General features: G+C 41.2%; 1 protein-coding gene across 4 annotated transcripts in view; it reads right to left on the reverse strand.

Moving 5' to 3' along the window:
- Nucleotides 1–22,482, reverse strand: part of setd3 (SET domain containing 3, actin histidine methyltransferase) — a 188,662-nt gene that overhangs the window by 71,814 nt on the left and 94,366 nt on the right. For all 4 annotated transcript variants that reach the window (XM_057859667.1, XM_057859670.1, XM_057859668.1 and 1 more), the window contains exons 7-8: nucleotides 19,444–19,502; nucleotides 3,912–4,026 (exon numbers count right to left, since the gene is read on the reverse strand). In XM_057859667.1, the coding sequence (XP_057715650.1) occupies nucleotides 3,912–4,026; nucleotides 19,444–19,502 (174 nt within the window). The remainder of the gene's footprint in view (nucleotides 1–3,911; nucleotides 4,027–19,443; nucleotides 19,503–22,482) is intronic.

A 22,482-nucleotide genomic window follows, 5' to 3' on the forward strand; every position in this document is an offset into this window, starting at 1 on the left:
TAAAATTTGATCAATAATGGGACAGAAATCAAGGATTTTTCTTTTTGAGTGAGTTAACTACAGTGGGGAGAACAAGTATTTGATACACTGCCAATGATTGGCAGTGTATCAAATACTTGTTCTCCCCACTCTATGTGTTAACTATGCAAAAATGCGATTAACTGCGATTACAAATTTTAATCGCGTGACAGCACTCATACACAATGAGGTAAATACGAATTTGAACATCCTGCGAGTTCACCCACTTAGAAATGATGGCGGCTTTGAAATCTTTATGGTAGGTACTTGTCCACTGTGAGAGACAATCTGAGAAAAAAAAAATGAAATCACAGTGTATGATATTTTAACAATTTATTTCTATTATACTGCTGCAAATAGGGATGGGAATCGAAATCCGATTCCAATTCGGAACCGGTTCCGAGTGTTTCGAGGCCTCGACATCACAATGAAAAAGCCTTAACGGTCCCTTTAACGATTCCTAAAGACGCGTATTGCGTCGTGACGTGTTGTTGTCCAGACGCATCAAACTAGCATGGCGCCAAGAACCACTCGCTCCAAAGTTTGACTACACTTCACCAGGAAAGAGTGTGAAAATGAAAGGTTACGACGGGTAAGCACGAGCATTGAAGCCATAAACATAACAATGACAGCACGTAGGTTGAAACGCTCGAAAGTGTGTCTTCACTTCACGAGGAAAAATTACAACAAAGCGACTTGCAGTCATTGCAAGGTGGAGATAACTGCATCGGGAGGGAATACGATTGCGCTGTCCTCACAGAGAGGCTAAGGCTCAGTCCTGGCTATTAAAAAAAAAAAAAAAAAAAGTCCCGGCTATACAGCTAGCTAAACTCCCAAATGACGATGCAGAAGATGTTGGTATAATTTGCTGACTTTATTCAACCATCACCTGAAGAGTGAAACTAAGAATAGAAATGAAACAAATCAATTTCGTCCCCAATAACAAACAGGTTTGCATCAACGTAAATCAGCGATGATTAGCTGCTAATACCAGTATGGTTAGCACTCGTTCACTAGCATTAGCACATCGTTCAAACCACTACACAACTGGATTTAAGTGTCCGATCGCGAGTGGAAACACAACAACAACAACACAAAAGATGATACATTGAGGCGTTGCCTCTGTAGATATTAACATTAACAAAGAACGTAGGCTCGTAGAAGTGTTTCCCTCTCTCACTCACTTGGATGCGGCATTTCTTGTTTGGGTGTAAGTGCGCTCCAGAAGTCCTCAAACTGCGGCCCGTGGCCCAAATACGGCCCGCCTCCACATTTGGTCCGGCCATTTTGAATTTTTTTTTTTTTTTCTCTCAATCGTGTTATTTATTTTCTAGCCTTTTCCTTGAAGAATTCAGAGAGGGTTATTTGGTAATTATCTATTTAATTTAGTGCTGCAACGATTAATCGATTAACTCGAGTATTCGATTAGAAAAAAATATTCGAATTAAATTTTGTTGCTTCGAGTATTCGTTTAATAAAAGTGGCGTTGCACATTTAAATGAATTGATTAGGGTGGATACACTGCCCTCTGGTCTGCCTCTTTTCACATGGCTGAATCCAACTGCTCCCTGTTAAGACCATTGTAAGCTAAGTTTTTATTTGAGCTGATGTTTTTTAATGCATTCATAATTTATTGGTATATTTAGCCGTATTTTGTAGGAATATGTGTCTGAAACATTTGTTAAGAGCATTGTGAAAAAACTTTAGCATTTTATAGCATTTAAGCTAGCAGACTTTTTCTGTGTAAGTCAGCCAATTGTTCTTTTGTTGTACATAGATCCTCATTAAAAAAAAAAATATATATATATATATATACCGTTTGAGGCTCAGCTCAGGTACTTTAATTTTTCATGTTCCTTATCAGATTACTCGATTATTCGAACTTACTAGTCCATCGATTAATCGACTACTAAAATATTCGATAGCTGCAGCCCTAATTTAATTAATAGTGTTTTTATTATTAATTATTATTATAAAGAATCCAGAAAGGGTTATTTGATTGTGGCTTTCTGAAAAACAATAATTTTTTACATTTATGCACTTCTGCAATCGTCACACTTTTTCTGTAACAAACTGACCCCGGCCCCTCATCAGAGAAGCGAAAAGTTTTGTGGCCCTCACAGGAAAAAGTTTGGGGACCCCTGCTTTAACACATATTGCCAAAGGCAGAACAAAAAACTATCTGCCAATATATACCAATATTTTTTATTTCTATTAGATAAATGTTTCAGTAAAATGTTACACATTCTTGTGTATTTGCCACTTATTGCCACAGTTAACATTGAGGCTTTGGGCCTCTTTTGATCTCGTTGTGAGTTTGTAATGTTGTGACTTCTGATTAAACAAACTCGATGCCAATCAAAACGTTTGTTCTTTTTCCCCAAATTAGAATCGATAAGAGAATCGATAAAGAATCGAATCGTTAAGCAATATCGATAATGGAATCGGAATCGTAAAAATCCTATCAATTCCCATCCCTAGCTGCAAATAAGTATTTGAAAACCAGTTTACTACCTAGAATTGTAAGCCTCAAAGACCTTTTAGTTGCCTTTAAAAAGTCCAACGAATAAGTGGAGTGGAGGTGGACTTCTTAAGCTGACTTTTTGACCTGTTTGATAAGGTTAGCTGCATATAAACACCTGTCCACCCCATAAAATCAGGAAGACCTCAATTCCTAACATGGTCAAGACCAAAGATCTGTCCAAAAACACCAGAGACAGAATTGTAGACATCTACCAGGCTGACAAGGTTACTTGACAATTGGCAAGCAGCTTGGTGATATAAAATCCACTGTTGGAACAATTATTAGAAAATGGAAGACGCTAAACATGACTGTCAGTCTCCATCGGACTGGTGCTCCATGCAAGATCTATATCGTAGAGTCTCAATGTTCCTAAGAATGGTAAGGAATCAGCCAAGAACTACACAGGAGGAGCTGGTCAATGACCTGAAAGGAACCGAGACCACCATTTCCAAGGTTGATGTTGGTAATACACTAAGATGTCATGGTTTAAAATCATGCATGGCACAGGAGGTTCCCCTGCTAAAACCAGCATTTGTCCAGGCCCTTTTTAGGTTTGCCAATAACCATTTGGATGATCCTGACGGCTCAAAGGAAAAATCATGTGGTCATATGAGATCAAAATGCAACTTTTTGGTCTTAATTCCACTCATAGTATTTGGAGGAAGAAGAATGAGTACCATCTCAAGAACAACATCCCTACTGTGAAGCATGGGGTGGTAACATCATGCTTTGGGGTGTTTTTCTGCATATGGGACTAGACGACCGCACTGTATTAAGGAGAGGATGACCAGGGCCATATATGGTGAGATTTTGGGGTTTAACTTCCTTCCCTCAGTTAGAGCATTGAAAATGGGTTGTGACTGAGTCTTCCAACATGACAACGGCCTGAAGCAGACAGCCAGAATAACCACGGAGTGGCTTCCTAAAAAGCATATCAAGGTTCTGGAGGGGCCTAGCCAGTCTACAGACCTAAATCTAACAGAAAATCTTTGGGGGAAGCTCGACGTTCGTGTTTCTCAGTGACAGCCCAGAAACTTGATTGATCTAGAGAGGATCTGTGTGGAGCAATGGTGCAAAACCCCAGCTGCAGCCAGTGCAAACCTGGTGAAAAGTTACAGGAAACGTTTGACCTCTGTAATTGTAATCAAAGGCTACTGTACCAAATATTAACATGGTGTTCAAATACCCATTTGCATCAATATAATACAGATAAATTGTTTTAAAAAATCAGTCTCTCACAGTCCTTGATTACTGTTTTCCTATTTTCCCCACTGTATCTATATATGCACAGCCGAGTTCTGACACCAAGACGGAGTAATTTAAGCAATATATGTTCATTGCAAGTGTGAGTAGGAAATTCTGCCCATACCATTCCATTTGTGTGGTTGCACATGTCCCAAAGAGGTATGAGGGCCTGAGTGACTTGACTACCGTCCTCAGTAGGAATCTGGTTCTGCCGGGTCATGACTGAAGACACAGCCCACCTGTAGAACAAGCAAAATCACTCATCTCAGAGGATTTTTCAATATTTATTGAAACTCGTAATAGCTTTGGTTCAAGTTAAATAGGCTCTAAATGATCAAACAGATCCCAAAGGCCTATACAGACACATAATTTAAATAAGTATTATCATATGAATGATTATATTTAATGAACAAAGGAAATTGTGCATGTCCAGGTGGACAAAATTGTTCAAACCCTTCTGTTGAAGAAGAAAAAAAAAAAAAAAAAAACACCAAATGTTTCTGGAAAAACTTGAAATTAGGAAACTAACAGAAAACAAACATGTATTGAAAAATAAACAATCAAAATCAGCCATTATTTTTGGCAGATCCCCATTGACATCCCACTGCTCCCTGGCTGGGAGCTCCAATTTTAAAGCATACACTGCACTACCCTTTTATGTTGGTACTACTTTCCTACAGGGGTGTGGCCCCTGGGTCGGGGCCTCCTCATTGTCTCGACTCGGCGGTTGTGGGTTTGGATGAGTGCATGGTGGTGGTTGCGTGTTTTCGTCTTATTGCCAAAGGCTGGATGGTGGTCACTGTGGGGGTCTGGGTCCTTGGCGAGTTGATCGCTCAAGAGTTATTGGTTTCGAGCCAATACTGTTTGTCGAGATATTGGACAATGGAATAATGTACAGTTTCCTAACCCACTGAAGAAACCATATTTAGGCAAAACATAAATTCGGCAATTCAATCCTATCAAAAGCTTGTCTGGCTTCCAGTAACAGCCATGTTCTAAGCATTAGCCTTGTAGAATTATGTTCAAGACTCGTCTTATGAAATCCTTGGGGTTTTGCATGGAACCATTTTGATCATTATGAACTAAAGAAGGAATGCATTGTTCTAACCTTTAGGCTAATAATTTACAAAGTATTTTAGTGTCACAGCACATCAAACTTCTTGGTCTACAGGAAGAATGTTCTGTATACTGCAAAAACACAACTACCTGAATTCCTTTGTTTTAGTGTAAATCTACTAGAAATAAGTGAAATTATCTGCCAGTGCTTAAGTAAATTTTACTCAGAATTTCTTGAAATATGCTTATTTTCAGCAAGGTATTTTTCTAAACAAGCTTATTTTGAGCAAAAAGTTAGTATAAAAAAAAGCTTGTTTCTCAGAAATGGTTTTATATTGTTCAAAACATCATTTGAAAGCAAATTTTCATTGATTTAGGTGTATGGGCTTGATAACATCAAATAGTAACATTTACGAAGTAAGTGAAATAATCTGACACACTAATCTGTTAATCCCAGTTGGACATGCCTGAAACACCTCCCGAGGGAAGCGTCCAGGGGGCATCCTAACCAGATGTCCAAACCACCTCAACTGGCTCCTCTCGACATGGAGGAGCAGCGGCTCTACTCCGAGTCCCTCCTGGATGATCTAGCTCCTCAACCTATCTCGAAGGCTGAGCCACTCTGCGAAGGAAACTCATTTCAGCCGTTTGTATCCGCGATCTTGTTTTTTCGGTCATTACCCAAAGTTCATGGCCAAAGGTGAGGGTAGGAGCGTCGATTGACCAGTAAATCGAGAGCTTCGCCTTCCGGCTCAGCTCCCTCTTCACCACGACAGACTGGTTAAGCGCCCACAACACTGCTGACGCCGCCCCAATTCGCCTGTCAAACTCACGTTCCGACCTACCCTCACTCGTGAACAAGATCCCAAGATACTTAAACTCCTCCACCTGGGGCAGGAACTCCCCCCCGACCCTTTTCCATCTGAGAACCATGGCCTCAGACTTGGAGGTGCTGATTCTCATCCCAGCCGTTTCACACTCGGCTGCGAACTGTTCCAGCGAGAGCTGAAGGTCGCTGTGTGATGGAGCCAGGAGGACCACATAACCCGCAAAAAGTAGAGATGAGATCCTCCCACCACCGAACTCGACCCTCTCCACCACCCGGCTGAGCCTAGTCATTCTGTCCATGAAAGTCACAAACAGAACCGGTGACAAAGGCCAGTCCATGCGGTGACAAAGGCCAGTCCATGCGGAGTCCAACCCTCACCGGGAACAGGTCCGAGTTATTGCCGGCCACACGGACCAGACTCATACTCCTGTGGTAGAGGGACTGGATGGCCCCTAGCAGAGGGCCATCCACCCCATACTCCCGGAGTACCCCCCACAGGGTGCCCTTGGGGACACGGTCATAAGCCTTCTCCAAATCCACAAAACGGCGAACTCCCATGCCCCCTCAAGTACCCTCGCGAGGGTAAAGAGCTGGTCCATGGTTCCACGGCCAGGACGAAAACAACATTGTTCCTCCTCGATCTGAGGTTCAACTACCAACCGGACCATCCTTTCCAGTACCCTGGCGTAGACTTTCCCGGGGAGGCTGAGGAGTGTGATCCCCGGTAGTTGGAACACACCCTCTGGTCGCCTTTCTTAAAGATAGGGACCACCACCACGGTTTGCCATCCCAAAGGCACTGCCCCCGATGACCAAGCAATGTTGCACAGGAGCGTCAGCCAAGACAGCCCTGCAACATCCAAAGCCTTGAGATACCCAGGGCGGACTTCATCAATCCCTGGAGCTCCGCCGCCGTGGAAAAAATTTCACTACCTGGGCGACTTCTGCCCCAGTAATTGACCCTACCAACCCCAGGTCCCTCGGCTCTGTTTCCTCCATGGAATGCGTGTTAGTGGATTAAGGAGGTCCTCAAAGTATTCCTTCCACCGCCCGACTATGTCCTCAGTTGAAGTTAGTAGCTCCTCGCCCCCACTGTAAACAGTATGGGCAAGATGCCGCCTTCACCCCCTGAGGCGCCGGACGGTTTGCCAGAACCTTTTTGGAGCCCACTGATAGTCTTCGTCCATCGCCTCATCGAACTCCTCCCACGTCCGAGTTTTTGCCTCGGCGACTGCCAAAGCTGCACTCCGCTTGGCCCGCCGGTACCAGTCAGCTGTCTCAGGAGACACACAGGCCAAACAGGCTCTGTAGGCCTCCTTCTTCAGCTTGATGGCCCCCCTCACCTCTGGTGACCACCATCTGGTTCGAGGCTTACCACCACGACTGGTCCCAGCTACCTTGCAGCCACAGCTCTCAGCAGCGGCCTCGACAATGGCAGAGCGAAACAAAGCCCATTCAGACTCAATGTCCCCCACTGCCCCTGAAACGCGGTCGAAGCTCTGCCGGAGGTGCGAGTTGAAAATCAGTCTGACAGGTTCCTCCGCCAAGCATTCCCAGCAGACCCTCACTATTCGTTTAGGCCTACCAGGTCTGCGTGGCTTCTTCCCCACCCATCCAATCCAACTCACAACCAGGTGGTGGTCAGTTGACAGCTCTGCTCCTCTCTTAACCCGAGTGTCCAGAACATAAGACCGCAGGTCTGATGATACGACTACAAAATTGATCATCGACCGGCGGCCTAAGGTGTCCTGGTGCCATGTACGCCGATGAACATCCTTATGTTCGAACATGATGTTTATTATGGCCAAACTGTAGGTAGCACAGAAGTCCAATAACTGAACACCACTCGGGTTCGGATCAGGCAGGCCGTTCCTCCCAACCACTCCTCTCCAGGTCACACTGTCATTGCCCACGTGGGCATTGAAGTCCCCTAGTAGGACAATGGAGTCCCCTCTCGGGGCACTTTCCAGTACCCTTCCAATACTTCCATGTTCCAAATGCCAGTTTCCACAACCGGGGATCAGACCGCCAAGGTCCCTGCCTTGGTCTGCTACCCAATCCACATAGCACCGGACCCTGCAGATTCAACCTGTGGGTGGTGGGTCCACGGGACGATGAGCCCATGAATCCGGTTCGGGCTGTGCCCGGCCGGGCCCCATGGGTGAAGGCCCGACCACCAGGCGCTCGCACACGGGCCCCAACCCCAGGCCTGGCTCCAGGGCGGAGCCCCGGTACTCCTCCGGGCCAGGTACACTTACTCCTGTTTTTATCGTCCATTAGCGTCTTTTGAACCGTTCTTTGTCTGACCCTTCGCCTAGGACCAATCTGTCATGTGAAACACTACCAAGGGTAAAACCCCCCCGACAGCATAGCTCCTAGGGTCATTAGGACACGCAAACTCGTCCACCACGATAAGGTCACGGAGGAGCAGTTCTAATGTGTGAGTACAATGGGAGTACAAACTCACACATTAAAACTGTGAGTTTGTTATACTGTACTCCCATTGTGGTTGTTCATTAGGTCTTATTTATTAAGTCATCTATGCCACAACTGGACCTTACCCAGGTCAAAGCAGGATTCTTCCTATGGTTAAATCAGGACTCTCACATATAACGTAGTACACATCTCATGAACAACGAGATTTTTGTCTTTTTCTTTTTATGTGGCCCAAATCAATTATATTAAAAGTAAACTCATGAAAATTGCTGCTGTAGTTTCATTCTTTTAATAAGCCATGTGACTTGCTATGATCCAGGGTTTTGAACAGGCGTGTGTACCCAAGGGTACACATCTGATGTTGCTCACCGTGGTCCGCAGTGTGCTCAGGGAGCTTGTGTGTCTGCCAAGGGGGTAGGTAGCTTTGCATGAGGACAAAACACTACCAACTTTTCAGGATAATCAAATTGTCCCAATTGTTTAATGGTAAATGTTGTTGTTAAATGTTTAAGCAACCTTATTTGCATTAAATAATGTGTTCAGTTATATAGGTCATTTTGATTGTCTTCCCATATGTTGTAACGATAGAATTGACCCTACCATTAATAAGTGAATTATTTTCATTATGTTCAGACTTATATTTACCCCTTTTTCACTTGGTGAATGAGCCAGTCCATGTTTTTTCTTCAAACGCACGTTTGATTGGCTGTATTCTGTATTCCTGTAGCCTATTAATGAATTAGTTTTCTGGCCGTTCACCCAGTCTGTTTAATCTTATTAACGTCCCCACCCCAGCAAAATGTGTAAATGCAGGTTATGCTGTTATATTGTCCCTACCAACATTGAGACCAAACCTACGCCTTTGGTGTCTGCTCAGACACATGAAAAATTAGAGGGAACATTGATCGTAACGATGTTGGGAGCACTCCATTTTGAAATGATTCATGAAACATATTTAGCAATGGGATCACCAACTTTTCCTTACACAATTTATAAAATTCAATAAGTAGGCCCTGATGTCTACACATTTTCCCAATTATTAGTTAATTATAAATTTTTAAATAAGTGATAATAATGATGGCTTTCAAGATTTCCCCAATAAATTACTCTTCAATTCTGTCTTAAAGCCTTCTCCAAATGCTTGAAACTGATATTGTGCCAGAAACTCATTGTGTACATCCAAAATTTTTGATATTTCTAAATTAACAAAGAGGGGCAGAAGCATTTGCACCCGTTGTGATTTTGCAAGTTCGCCCACTGAGAAAATTGGTTAAGGTCTGAACTTTCAATCATAGATGCATTTCCACTTATAGAGACGCCATCTTAAAAAATAAAATAAAATAAAAAATCCGGAACTCACATTCAATGATTTTTAAAATAATTTATTTGTAATTTACCGGGGTTCAAAACTATTTGTACCCCTCCGAATGAGCAAAAATTATGAAACTCAAAGAGTTGTCAGTCTACCTTAAAAAAGTCCACCTTTACCCGCCCAATACCCATGTGAGCTCATCACTGTCACCTGTCCACCAAAGTCAGTCATAATCCAATTGCTACCATGGACAAGACCCGAGAGCTTTTGAAAGACACCAGAGAAAAAATGTTGAGTTCCACAAAGCTGAAAAAGGCAATGGGACAATTGGAAAGCAGCTTAGTGAAAATAAATCAACAGTTGCAGCAATTGTTAGAAAATGGAAAAGGCTAAACATGACTAATAATTTACCACAAACTGGGGCTCCATGTAAAATCTCTCCTCGAGGGCATCACTCATGATGAGAAAAGTGAGGGCTCAGCCTGGAACTACAACGGCAGGAGCTGGTCAATGACCTGAAGAGAGCTGGATGAAAAGTTTCATAGGCTCTTTCAGTATAACACTACGATGCAATGGTTTAAAATCATGCATTGTTCAGAAGGTTTCCCTGTTGAAGCCAGTAGATGTGAAGGCCGGTCTGAAGTTTGCCAGGGACGATCTGAATGATGCAGAGGGGTCATGGGAACATTTGGTGCAAACTTTACTCTTCATGTGTGGAGGGAAAAGAAAGGTGAGTACATTCTCAAGAACACCATCCCCACTGTGAGGTATCGTACTGTATAAAGCAGAAGATGAATGGCGAAATATATTGTCAGATTTTGAGCCACAACTTCCTTGCCTCAGTCAGAGACTTGAAGATGAATCGTGGCTGGATCTTAACACAAGACAATGACTCGAAGCGCACAGCCAAGCTGACCAAGGAGTGGCTACGTAAAAAGCATATCAAGGTTCTGGAGTGGCTTAGCCAGCATCTCTTTGGATGGAGCTGAAACTTGGCGCTTCTCAAAGACAGCCCCGAAACCTGACAGATATACAGAGGATTTGTGTGGAGAATGGGCCAAAATGTGAAAACCTGGTGAAGTACTACAGAAAGCGTCTGAACTCTCTTTAATTGCAAACAAAGGCTTCTCCACTAAATATTAACGCTTAGGCTGTATTAGGACCATGGGAAAAGTGCTTAGAAAATGGATTGCGTTCCACTCATGTGGATCTACGTGAACTCTGATTTATAATGTATATACGTTACTAATTAGTATCCCCAAAAAGTTCTACTCATGGTTTCCAGTCATTTTTTAATAGTTAGCGTTATTGTGTAGTTTTTTTTTTTTTTTTTACTGTGGCGAAGTGATATTGATACGGCGGAATAGCATAGTCAGTATGTGAAGCTGTTTTAGATCACGTGCACCAATAGGAGACGAGGATTGTTGCCATGGTTTCAAAAACACACAACATGGCGTTGACCGCATCCAGCTCTGACACGAGCAAATATGAACAAAAGAAGGAAATCGCATTCCAAATTTAGTCAAAAGGCATCGAAACGCTATATGCAACTCTTATCTGTCCAGGGCGAAGATGTAAAGGAATTTAGACTTTAACGGTGGGAAGCTTACAGAGCCTGTGTCAGACAATGGCTTTCTCTGCAGGGTCCGTCCAACGACGTTTCGGAAAATTTTAAACATTGCATCCACGTGGCTTTTTAACAACATCGACTACAAGTAGCCACACACACGCCTTTTGTTGTGAGTAATTATGGGGGTTGGGGGCTTGCTGCTATCAAATGTCACCTTATCTAGAGTATCACTATCATTGACTCCCCACTGATGCATTTTATATTGTTTTATCTTGAGTTGTGTAAATGTGTATATATAAGCCTGAACGATATATCGTTTAAACATCGCCATCGCGATGTGCGTGTGCGCGATAGTCCCATCGCAAGCACGTGCGATAGTTTTTCTTTTCTTTGTTCCACATACGCCTCACTGTCTGGTCTGCACACAGCCTCCTACCCTCCCTCTCCCAGCCTTTTGATCCTCTCAGTCACTGCGGCACAACGATGGCTTTGATCTGGCCAAAGATGCAGACTTCACACGGGCATCTGTCAATCATCGTTTAACTTGTTAAACAGTTGTAAGGAAGCCCCACTGGAATGAATGTGTGTACTGTAGGGACGTTGGAGACATTTAAATGCCAGAAGTGATCATGAGGAGTTTGAAATTTCTACATGTCACTTCAACGGTCACAGCTAAACAGAAGCATTTAATAAAGCCAAGCATTTATCTGCTACAGTACTTAATTTTTGTTCAAAAATGATTTGGTTGGACAGTTATGTTTAAAACTTATCATAATTATGACATTTGAAGTGCTTAAAAAACATTTATTTACATACATTTTTTAAATCACTTTGGGGGGAAAAGTGAGAAAAAAACATGTCTTATGTGTATCTCTTTCCAATGCTAAATCTGAATAAATACATTGGGCACTAAAAACACACACACACACACACACACACACACACACACACACACACACACACACACACACACAAAAAAAGGGTTCTGGTCCCCATTAACCACGTAAAACAAGGGATGACTGTACACTGTGGTGATGGTGAGTCATCTAAAGTCTTTCCAAACAGCTATTTAAGTCATCTTATGAAAATTTCTTGAAAAAAATATATATACATTTTTTTTTAATATCGCAATATATCGCAAACCCCCCAAAAAATCGCAGCAATAGTTTTTTTCCAATATCGTTCAGGCCTAATATATATATATATATATATATACATATATATATATATATATTTTTTTTTTTTTTTCTTTGCATATTGGAGATTATACAGTGCCCTCCATAATTATTGGCACCCCTGGTTAAGATGTTTTTTAGCTTCTAATAATTTTTTTTATTCAAATAATATGGGACCTTAATGGAAAAAAAGAGAAAAATCCAACCAATACAAGTGCATTTATTCAGTGGGGAAAAATCCCACTTAAATAAATAATTATTTGACATCAAATAATGTGTGTCACAATTATTAGCACCCCTAGTATTAATACTTTGTACAACCCCCTTTTGCCAACAAAACAAGGTCTGGGGACTGAGATGGCCATGGGAGGAGCTTGATTTTGTGTCTGGTGAACCATTTCTGTGTAGAGTTGGCCATATGTTTAGGGTCATTGTCTTGCTGAAAGACCCAGTGACGACCCATCTTCAGCTTTCGGGCAGAGGGCAACAGATTTTGATTTAAAATGTCCTGGTATTTCAAAGCATTCATGATGCCATGCACCCTAACAAGGTTCCCAGGGCCTTTGGAAGCGAAACAGCCCCACAGCATCACTGACCCACCCCCATACTTCACAGTGGGTATGAGGTGCTTTTCAGCATGCGCATCTTTTGTGGCACGCCAGACCCACTGAGAGTGGTTGGTTCCAAAAAGCTCAATCTTGGTCTCATCTGACCAAAGCACACGGTCCCAGTTGGGACCGTGTGCTTTGGTCAGATGTGATGCAGATGATTTGATACGGTGTCGGCGAAGACGAAAAATTTTGAATCCTGCCTCCAAAGTGGAAGAATTCGATTGCTGGGGCTTGAGGGGGGCTGGCGCCACATGAATATCAAAAGCTCCTGCCGCGCGGGACCCGCGCCAATAACGTTGGCACTCATACACGTCACATTGGGCGTGCGCAGCGGTGCGATTAAACATTTAAACAGCTAATGGCAGAACGTCGGCTTTAATTTACTGTTTTAATAATATCTTAAAATTTAAATATGTTGGATGTTTCCATTTTTGTGCCTTTTTGAACAAAAGACAATTCAATTGCTTTGAGAGGGCGGGCATGTTGTCTTCCGGGCTGAGGAGGTCAAAGTGCATAATTCGCTGTCACCTTGTAAATCTGCACTGCCCCCTAGGGTCTGGCATGAATACTACATCGTTTTCATGCGGAATTGCGACATTGTTCGAATGGAGACGGAACCATAAAAATGCAAATTCTAAATTTTTCGTCTTCTCGGAGAGTCACCATGTAAACTGCCCCTTAGTGTACACATGGGTGAATTCACAATGACAAATGTAGCTAATTTCTTGAAGGAAACGCTTCAACATAAGTGATTTGCACCGAGTCCAATGAAATATATAATAAATTTAGCGTATGTGTCATATATTAAAAATATCACAACCTACTATGCAATGAAAGATATAAAATAAAAAAGACCTTACAATGATCATAAATGGCTGAAAATCCCCCGAATTGCTACCACGCCCTCCTAAATCTGAATCATGGCAAAAATGGAATTAGACAAAAAATATAAACACAAAAAGTTGGAATCATTCACAAGTATGGTGTATAAAATTTATTTAAATATGGTAGTGTGTCTGAATATGAACATACACATTATTAAAAATTGAAATAATACTGTATAAAGACAAAAAAATAAGAAAAATGGACATGATGACATTACTGCTCAATATCACTTTCATCAAAGTCATCATCCCATACAAGTCTGTCCTCTGTTTTAGAAACATTCTCGCATGCTTGGCACCGACATAAATCAGTACAAGACAGTTTTGCAGACATACAAGAAAATATTCCCGTTTCACATTTGGTTGCCTTGCAATTATATTGGACTACTTGCAAAAGTAGGGGGCAGGATTTTTAGTCATCCATGTCACTGCCAACTGCCCATCCTCAGTGTGCCACCCATTCCCAATGGGCGAAGGGGGCACACATTTTACCTGTCAATGTTTCATAATTTCTGCTTAGTCGTTTGCTCTCCTGCAATGCTTGTACAGAGCATCAGTTGTTCGGGGAATGGATATTTCCGGCAAGGCTGACGAGGCCATACAGAAAGAACTCAAACACCTTTTGCAAATAAACCAAAACTAGCATGTTATATGGAAACCAGCTTCCTCGGGGGCATTGTCAAAATCCACTTCTTGCACGGACCCTGTAGAAAAAGCCATCGTCTGACACAGGCTCTGTAAGTTTCCCACCGTTTTTGCGAAAATTCCAGCACGTCTTTGCCTTAAAAAGAGAAGAGAGGCTTATAGCATCGTTTCGATGCCTTTTGACTAAATTTGGAATGCGGTTTCCTTATCTTTTGTTCATATTCGCTCATTTCGGAGCTGGACGAGGTCTCCGCCATGTTGTGTGTTTTTGAAACCATGGCAACAATCCTCATCTTCTATTGGTGCAAGTGACCTAAAAAAGCTTCACACACTTACTATGCTACTCCGCCGTATCAATATCACTGCGCCACAGTAAAAAAAAAAAAAAAAAAGATCAACACAAAAATGCTAACTATTAAGAAATGCCTGGAAACCGTGAGTAGAAACTTTTTTGGGGTACTAATTATCAACGTACAGTTGTGGTCAAAAGTTTACATACACTTGTGAAGAACATAATGTCATGGCTCTCTTGAGTTTCCAGTTATTTCTACAACTCTGATTTTTCTCTGATAGAGTGATTGGAACAGATACTTCTTTGTCACAAAAAACATTCATGAAGTTTGGTTCTTTTATGACTTTATTATGGGTGAACAGAAAAAAGTGATCAAATCTGCTGTGTCAAAAATATACATACAGCAGCGCTAATATTTGGTAACATGTCCCTTGGCCATTTTCACTTCAATTAGGCGCTTTTGGTAGCCATCCACAAGCTTCTGGCAAGCTTCTGGTTGAATCTTTGACCACTCCTCTTGACAGAATTGGTGCAGTTCAGTTAAATTTGATGGCTTTCTGACATGGACTTGTTTCTTCAGCATTGTCCACAAGTTCTCAAAGGGGTTTAAGTCAGGACTTTGGGAAGGCCATTCGAAAACCTTAATTCTAGCCTGATTTAGACATTCCATTACCACTTTTGATGTGTGTTTGGGGTCATTGTCCTGCTGGAACACCCAACTGCGCCCAAGACCCAATCTTCGGGCTGATGACGTTAGGTTATCTTGAAGAATTTGAAGGCAATCCTCCTTCTTCATTATCCCATTTACTCTCTGTAAAGCACCAGTTCCATTGGCAGCATAACAGCCCCACAGCATAATACTACCACCACCGTGCTTGACGGTAGGCATGGTGTACTTGGAGTTAAAGGCCTCACCTTTTCTCCTCCAAACATATTGCTGGGCATTGTGGCCAAACAGCTCGATTTTTGTTTCGTCTGACCACAGAACTTTCCTCCAGAAGGTCTTATCTTTGTCCATGTGATCAGCAGCAAACTTCAGTCGAGCCTTAAGGTGCCGCTTTTGGAGCAAGGGCTTCCTTCTTGCACGGCAGCCTCTCAGTCCATGGAGATGCAAAACACGCTTGACTGTGGACACTGACACCTGTGTTCCAGCAGCTTCTAATTCTTGGCAGATTTGCTTTTTGGTGATTCTCGGTTGAATCTTTACCCTCCTGACCAATTTTCTCTCAGCAGCAGGTGATAGCTTGCGTTTTCTTCCTGATTGTGGCAGTGACAAAACAGTGTCATGCACTTTATACTTACAAACAATTGTTTGCACTGTTGCTCTTGGGACCTGCAGCTGCTTTGAAATGGCTCCAAGTGACTTTCCTGACTTGTTCAAGTCAATGATTCGCTTTTTCAGATCCATGTATGTATATTTTTTACCCAGCAGATTTGATCACTTTTTCTGTTAACCCATAATAAAGTCATAAAAGAACCAAACTTCATGAATGTTTTTTGTGACAAAGAAGTATCTGTTCCAATCACTCGATCGGAGAAAAATCAGAGTTGTAGAAATAACTGGAAACTCAAGAGAGCCATGAAATTATGTTCTTCACAAGTTTATATATACAGTATATTATAAAGCAGAGTTCATGTAGATCCATAGGAGTGGAACGAACCAACACGATCTCGCTCAGCCAATAAAGCCTAACTGATTTTACCAGGGGTACAAATACTTATGAAGCCCACTAAATTACAAATAAATTATTTAAAAAAACATACAATGTGATTTCTGAATTTTTTTTAGATTATGTCTCTATAAGTGGAAATGCATCTATGATTGAAATTTCAGACCTCTATTTTCTAAGTGGGTGAACTTGCAAAATCACACTGAGTGCAAATACTTCTGCTCCTCACTATATACATATACTGTATATCAATTGGTAGTATTGGTAATATACTCTGAAACTGTCATTTATTTCCGAGGGAACCTAGTGAAATGGCAAGATGAAATTTTTATACATTTAAATTAGTTCTCTCAGATTATAGATTTTTTACATGCCAGGACAATAATTTTCACACCTTCTCTACTTAGTCATAATACGTATGTTTCAACCATAAGAGACTACCACAGCCTCCTGACTATCCTGGCCCCTGGCTGGATGGACGTCCTCCTTGCCCCCCCCCCCCCCCCCCCCCAAACCCTTCTCATCTGGGTAGAAGGACCTGCTCTTGTTTCTTCATTCCATCGCATCTCTACAAACTGGACCTCCTCCTGCTAATATCCGCCATCAGTCCTGGTGCATCTATAGCCTGTCCGTCCTGGGAGTGGATCTCTTCTGACTGTGGTTCTCCCCAAGGTTTCTCATTTTTCCCAAAGGGTTTTTGGAGTTTTTCCTTGCGGAGGAGGGTCTAAGAATGGGGGATGCCCAGGACATGAACTTTATCTAATTCATCTACTGTTTCTGACTGTGTGTCATACTGAATCTGCAAAGCCCTTTGAGACAATCTTGTTGTGATATAGGGCTATACAAATAAAATTGAATTGTATCAGCTGAGAGCTTGTTGTACCTAGTTCTCAAGCCTATATTAGAAAAGGATCATATTTACATTAATTTTCATTCATAGAGCTCTAATTCGTTTTTCAGATATTTCCATCCCTATTCTTCTCTGTATCGACATATAGCTTGTATAGCTGATTATTTCTACCCTAATGTATACTTTAAATGCCTTCCAGCGTACACTCGCTGTAGTATCATTTGTATTCAAATAAAAATAGGCATCAATTTTACTACCAATATGTTTGAGAAATTTGGAATTCTGTAGCCAGTACACCTGCAAGTGACAACTTGGCAGATCACAGACAAAATTATTTTCATGCAAATTTAGTGAAATAGCAGCATGGTCACGAATCGCTATGCTCTTATACCAACAATCTTCAATATTAGACATTAGTTCTTGGGATTAGTGATCGTTGTGTGACCGAAACCTAAATGCAGCCGAATGACAGGAAAATTCTTTCTTATCAGGATTTTGATTTAGAGGTCTGGAGACAGGTTTAATTTTTCTATTTTCTATTTTGACTTGTTAATTTTCTGATCTGTGTCTGGGTGGTTTCAGTACCCGTAGAACGATCAATTTTGAATACAGAGTTCAGTCAAACTCTCCCCCATTGATGCAACTTTGATCTAATGTAAAAATGTCCCCCAAAAAATCTTCAAATAATTTGGGATTGTCATCGTTGGGTCCATATAGGCTAATTAAATTTACTTTAAGTGAAAGTATATTGCCTTTCACTATGTAACAGCAAAAGGGTCAAAATGAAATAAAAACATTTTGAAATACCATTTCAATAAATAACAGACACATTGTGTAATATATGCCCTTAAATTGTAAAATAAGGTAATAGTATTATGAAAAAGATTTTACAAGCTATAGGGTTAGAGAGGAACTTTGGTTTTGTATGAGGAAGATTGGCAGGCGGTCTAGAGGACGGCCAAAGAGGAGGTTTATGGATGTAGTTAAGGAGGACATGAAGGTAGTTGGTGTGAGGGCAGATGATGCAGTTTGAAGGAGTCAACTAATTTGCTGCGGCAACCTCTGAAGGGAAAAGCCGAAAGGAAAAGAAGAAGGCCGTATTACACAATTTGTCTGTTATTTACCAAAATGGTATTCATGTTGTTTTTATCTATCTAATTTGGACCCTTTTGGTGTTCCATATTGAACAATTACATACCTACCACCTTGATCTTGTATTGTTTTAGTCATTTGGAATGGTATTTCCTTATCAATTAAAATAATAACACCCCTGCCATAGTTATGATAAGATGCATGAAACACTTGGCCAGTCCAGCATTCCTGTACACATTTAATGTATGAGGGTGTCCCGCGACCCGGTAACGGATAAGCGACACGGAAAGCGAATGAATGATTGGTTTAAACTTAGTTGGGTTGCTGATTGCGTGTATCATTTTCTGCCCAACAGATTATAATGAATAATAATGAATATTTTGCACACAGATGGAGATATATAGGAGGAACATGTTATTATGTCTACATCAATAGTATGTGTATTGTTATTCCATATTTCTATTAGCTGCAATCCGTAAGTCAAGTCCTCATATGGAAACCAACAAATCATGCAAATATCGAGCACAGCTATTCTACCAAGAGCAACAGAGCTGCATCATCACCCCCTGCGTCCATAAAACCTGGCACTCTTCGTAAGTCAAAATATGTACTCAAGATTTTTAAATCATTGGCTATGTTTTATGTGCTTCAAATAATATATTTAGTACAAGATCAACAGTTTCCTACCTTGATTTCAATATTTTATGAAGTTATGAGCTTGCCATTTATATCATATCATATTCTCTCATAACTGTTTGTAAACACTTTCTTTAGGTGAAATGATCCATTTGGATAAATTTTTGTCGACCAAAACACTTTTAAGGCAGCGAGTGTTACCGTTCACTGTCTTCATAACCCTTGCTTCATCGATTTGAAGTCAAATTATTCTTGCTGTTGACTTTGGTTTGAGTTATGCCACGCAAGGCGAGAGCATGTGGAAGACAGACGCTTTCCATCCTTCCCACTCTCAGTGAAACAAATAGAAAAGACAAGAGAATAGATCACTCTTATGTTGCAGTGAAAAAGATAGGCACAGTTTAAGTGACTAGCTCTATCTAGTGTTGAAACTGAAATGTGCAACATAGCTCAAGTTTCTTCTTCAATTATATTTTCATCATTTTTCTGGGTCAATAAAAACTGGACAGCAGGCCGCAGTTACGACATCACTACATTAGAGGGAGGTCAGTCAGGTGTAGGCAGTGTTCTCGGAAAATTGATTTTTGTTACACACTAACCTATAGTCATCAAATGTGAAGCACTCTTTTAGGGGTAGAACACCAGCGGTAGGATGACTCTGCAAATTGGAGAAAAAGATGATTAGCGAAAAGAAGGAAGAGGAAAATTGTACTCTTTGTATATATAATGCATGCAAGGTCAGAAGCAACGCAATGATGTATGTACATGGATTGGGGGGGGGATGCGCAAGTGTGTGTGTATGCTAAAATAATAAGCTAAAATACACTGCAAATTTTTTTTTTTCCTTATTTTTTCGTCTGACTGTCTGAAGTCAAAACAGACTAAATCTCTCCTACAGTGCCTTGCAAAAGTATTTGGCCCCCTTGAACCTTGCAACCTTTCGCCACATTTCAGGCTTCAAACATAAAGATATAAAATTTTAATTTTTTGTCAAGAATCAACAACAAGTGGGACACAATCGTGAAGTGGAACAAAATTTATTGGATAATTTAAACTTTTTTAACAAAAAACTGAAAAGTGGGGCGTGCAATATTATTCGGCCCCCTTGCGTTAATACTTTGTAGCGCCAGCTTTTGCTCCAATTACAGCTGCAAGTCGCCTGGGGTATGTTTCTATCAGTTTTGCACATCGAGAGACTGACATTCTTGCCCATTCTTCCTTGCAAAACAGCTCGAGCTCAGTGAGGTTGGATGGAGAGTGTTTGTGAACAGCAGTCTTCAGCTCTTTCCACAGATTCTCGATTGGATTCAGGTCTGGACTTTGACTTGGCCATTCTAACACCTGGATAAGTTTATTTTTGAACCATTCCATTGTAGAGTTGGCTTTATTTTTTGGATCATTGTCCTGTTGGAAGATAAATCTCCGTCCCAGTCTCAGGTCTTGTGCAGATACCAACAGGTTTTCTTCCAGAATGCTCCTGTATTTGGCTGCATCCATCTTCCCGTCAATTTTAATCATCTTCCCTGTCCCTGCTGAAGAAAAGCAGGCCCAAACCATTATGCTGCCACCACCATGTTTGACAGTGGGGATGGTGTGTTCAGGGTGATGAGCTGTGTTGCTTTTACGCCAAATATATCGTTTTGCATTGTGGCCAAAAAGTTCAATTTTGGTTTCATCTGACCAGAGCACCTTCTTCCACATGTTTGGTGTGTCTCCCAGGTGGCTTGTGGCAAACTTTAAACGAGACTTTTTATGGATATCTTTGAGAAATGGCTTTCTTCTTGCCACTCTCCATAAAGGCCAGATTTGTGCAGTGTACGACTGATTGTTGTCCTATGGACAGACTCTCCCACCTCAGCTGTAGATCTCTGCAGTTCATCCAGAGTGATCATGGGCCTCTTGGCTGCATCTCTGATCAGTTTTCTCCTTGTCTGAGAAGAAAGTTTGGAAGGACGGCCTGGTCTTGATAGATTTGCAGTGGTCTGATGCTCCTCCCATTTCAATATGATGGCTTGCACAGTGCTCCTTGAGATGTTTAAAGCTTGGGAAATCTTTTTGTATCCAAATCCGGCTTTAAACTTTTCCACAACGGTATCTCGGACCTGCCTGGTGTGTTCCTTGGTTTTCATAATGCTCTCTGCACTTTAAACAGAACCTGAGACTATCACAGAGCAGGTGCATTTATACGGGGACTTGATTACACACATGGGATTCTATTTATCATCATCGGTCATTTAGGACAACATTGGATCATTCAGAGATCCTCACTGAACTTATGGAGTGAGTTTGCTGCACTAAAAGTAAAGGGGCCGAATAATATTGCACGCCCCACTTTTCATTTTTTTATTTGTTAAAAAAGTTTAAATTATCCAATAAATGTTGTTCCACTTCACGATTGTGTCCCACTTGTTGTTGATTCTTGACAAAAAAATTAAATTTCATATCTTTATGTTTGAAGCCTGAAATGTAGCGAAAGGTTGCAAGATTCAAGGGGGCCGAATACTTTTGCAAGGCACTGTATTTTTGGACATTCAGAAATACCAAAGAAAGAACATCCATGGACATATGGCAACATCTTAAGACATTTGTAAGGAAAAACATTAGGAAGCTAAAACATGGACGGAAATGGGTCTTCCAAATGGCCAATGACCGCAACGATACAGTAAAAATAGTTTAAAAGTGGCTTGAGGATAACAAAGTCATTGTCATGGAGTGGCCATCACAAAGCCCTGATTTGAATCCCATCGAATATTTGTGGGCGGATCTGAAAAGGTACTCGACTCAGTTTCTTGTCAGGAGGAATGGGCTCGTATCCCAACAGAGTACTGTAGAAGCTTGTGGAAGGTTACCCGAAAAGCTCCCATCAATTCATGCAGTTCAAACGAAATGCTACAATACTAATGTATAAATGTATGTAAACTTTTGACCTCGTAGAAAATAATAAAATATTCTGCAAGAAAGCCTCTCTAATTATTGTGGCATTTAACTACATTAAATAACTTTGGTAATTCTGATTACCCTTAAACAGGAGCGGTTTAGACTGGTTTGAAAACCTGCTTTATGTAGGTCTGTATCTACATATACTATTATATCAATATACCTAATATATACAGTGGGGCAAATAAGTATTTAGTCAACCACTAATTGTGCAAGATCTCCCGCTTGAAAATATTAGAGAGGCCTGTAATTGTCAACATGGGTAAACCTCAACCATGAGAGACAGAATGTGGAAAAAAAAACAGAAAATCACATTGTTTAATTTTTAAAGAATTTATTTGCAAATTATGGTGGAAAATAAGTATTTGGTCTATACCAAAAGTTCATCTCAATACTTTGTTATCTAACCTTTGTTGGCAATAACGGAGGCCAAATGTTTTCTGTAACTCTTCACAAGCTTTTCACACACTGTTGCTGGTATTTTGGCCCATTCCTCCATGCAGATCTCCTCTAGAGCAGTGATGTTTTGGGGCTGTCGTTGGGCAACACGGACTTTCAACTCTCCCATCACCCCGTGGCGTCAAAATGATAAACAAGAATGGTGAGCAAAAATCCCAGAACCACACGGGAGGACCTATTGAATGACCTACAGAGAGCTAGGACCACAGTAACAAAGGCTACTATCAGTAACACAATGCGCC

The sequence above is a fragment of the Corythoichthys intestinalis genome, chromosome 15, assembly GCF_030265065.1.
Source record: "Corythoichthys intestinalis isolate RoL2023-P3 chromosome 15, ASM3026506v1, whole genome shotgun sequence".
NCBI classification, from domain to species: domain Eukaryota; kingdom Metazoa; phylum Chordata; class Actinopteri; order Syngnathiformes; family Syngnathidae; genus Corythoichthys; species Corythoichthys intestinalis.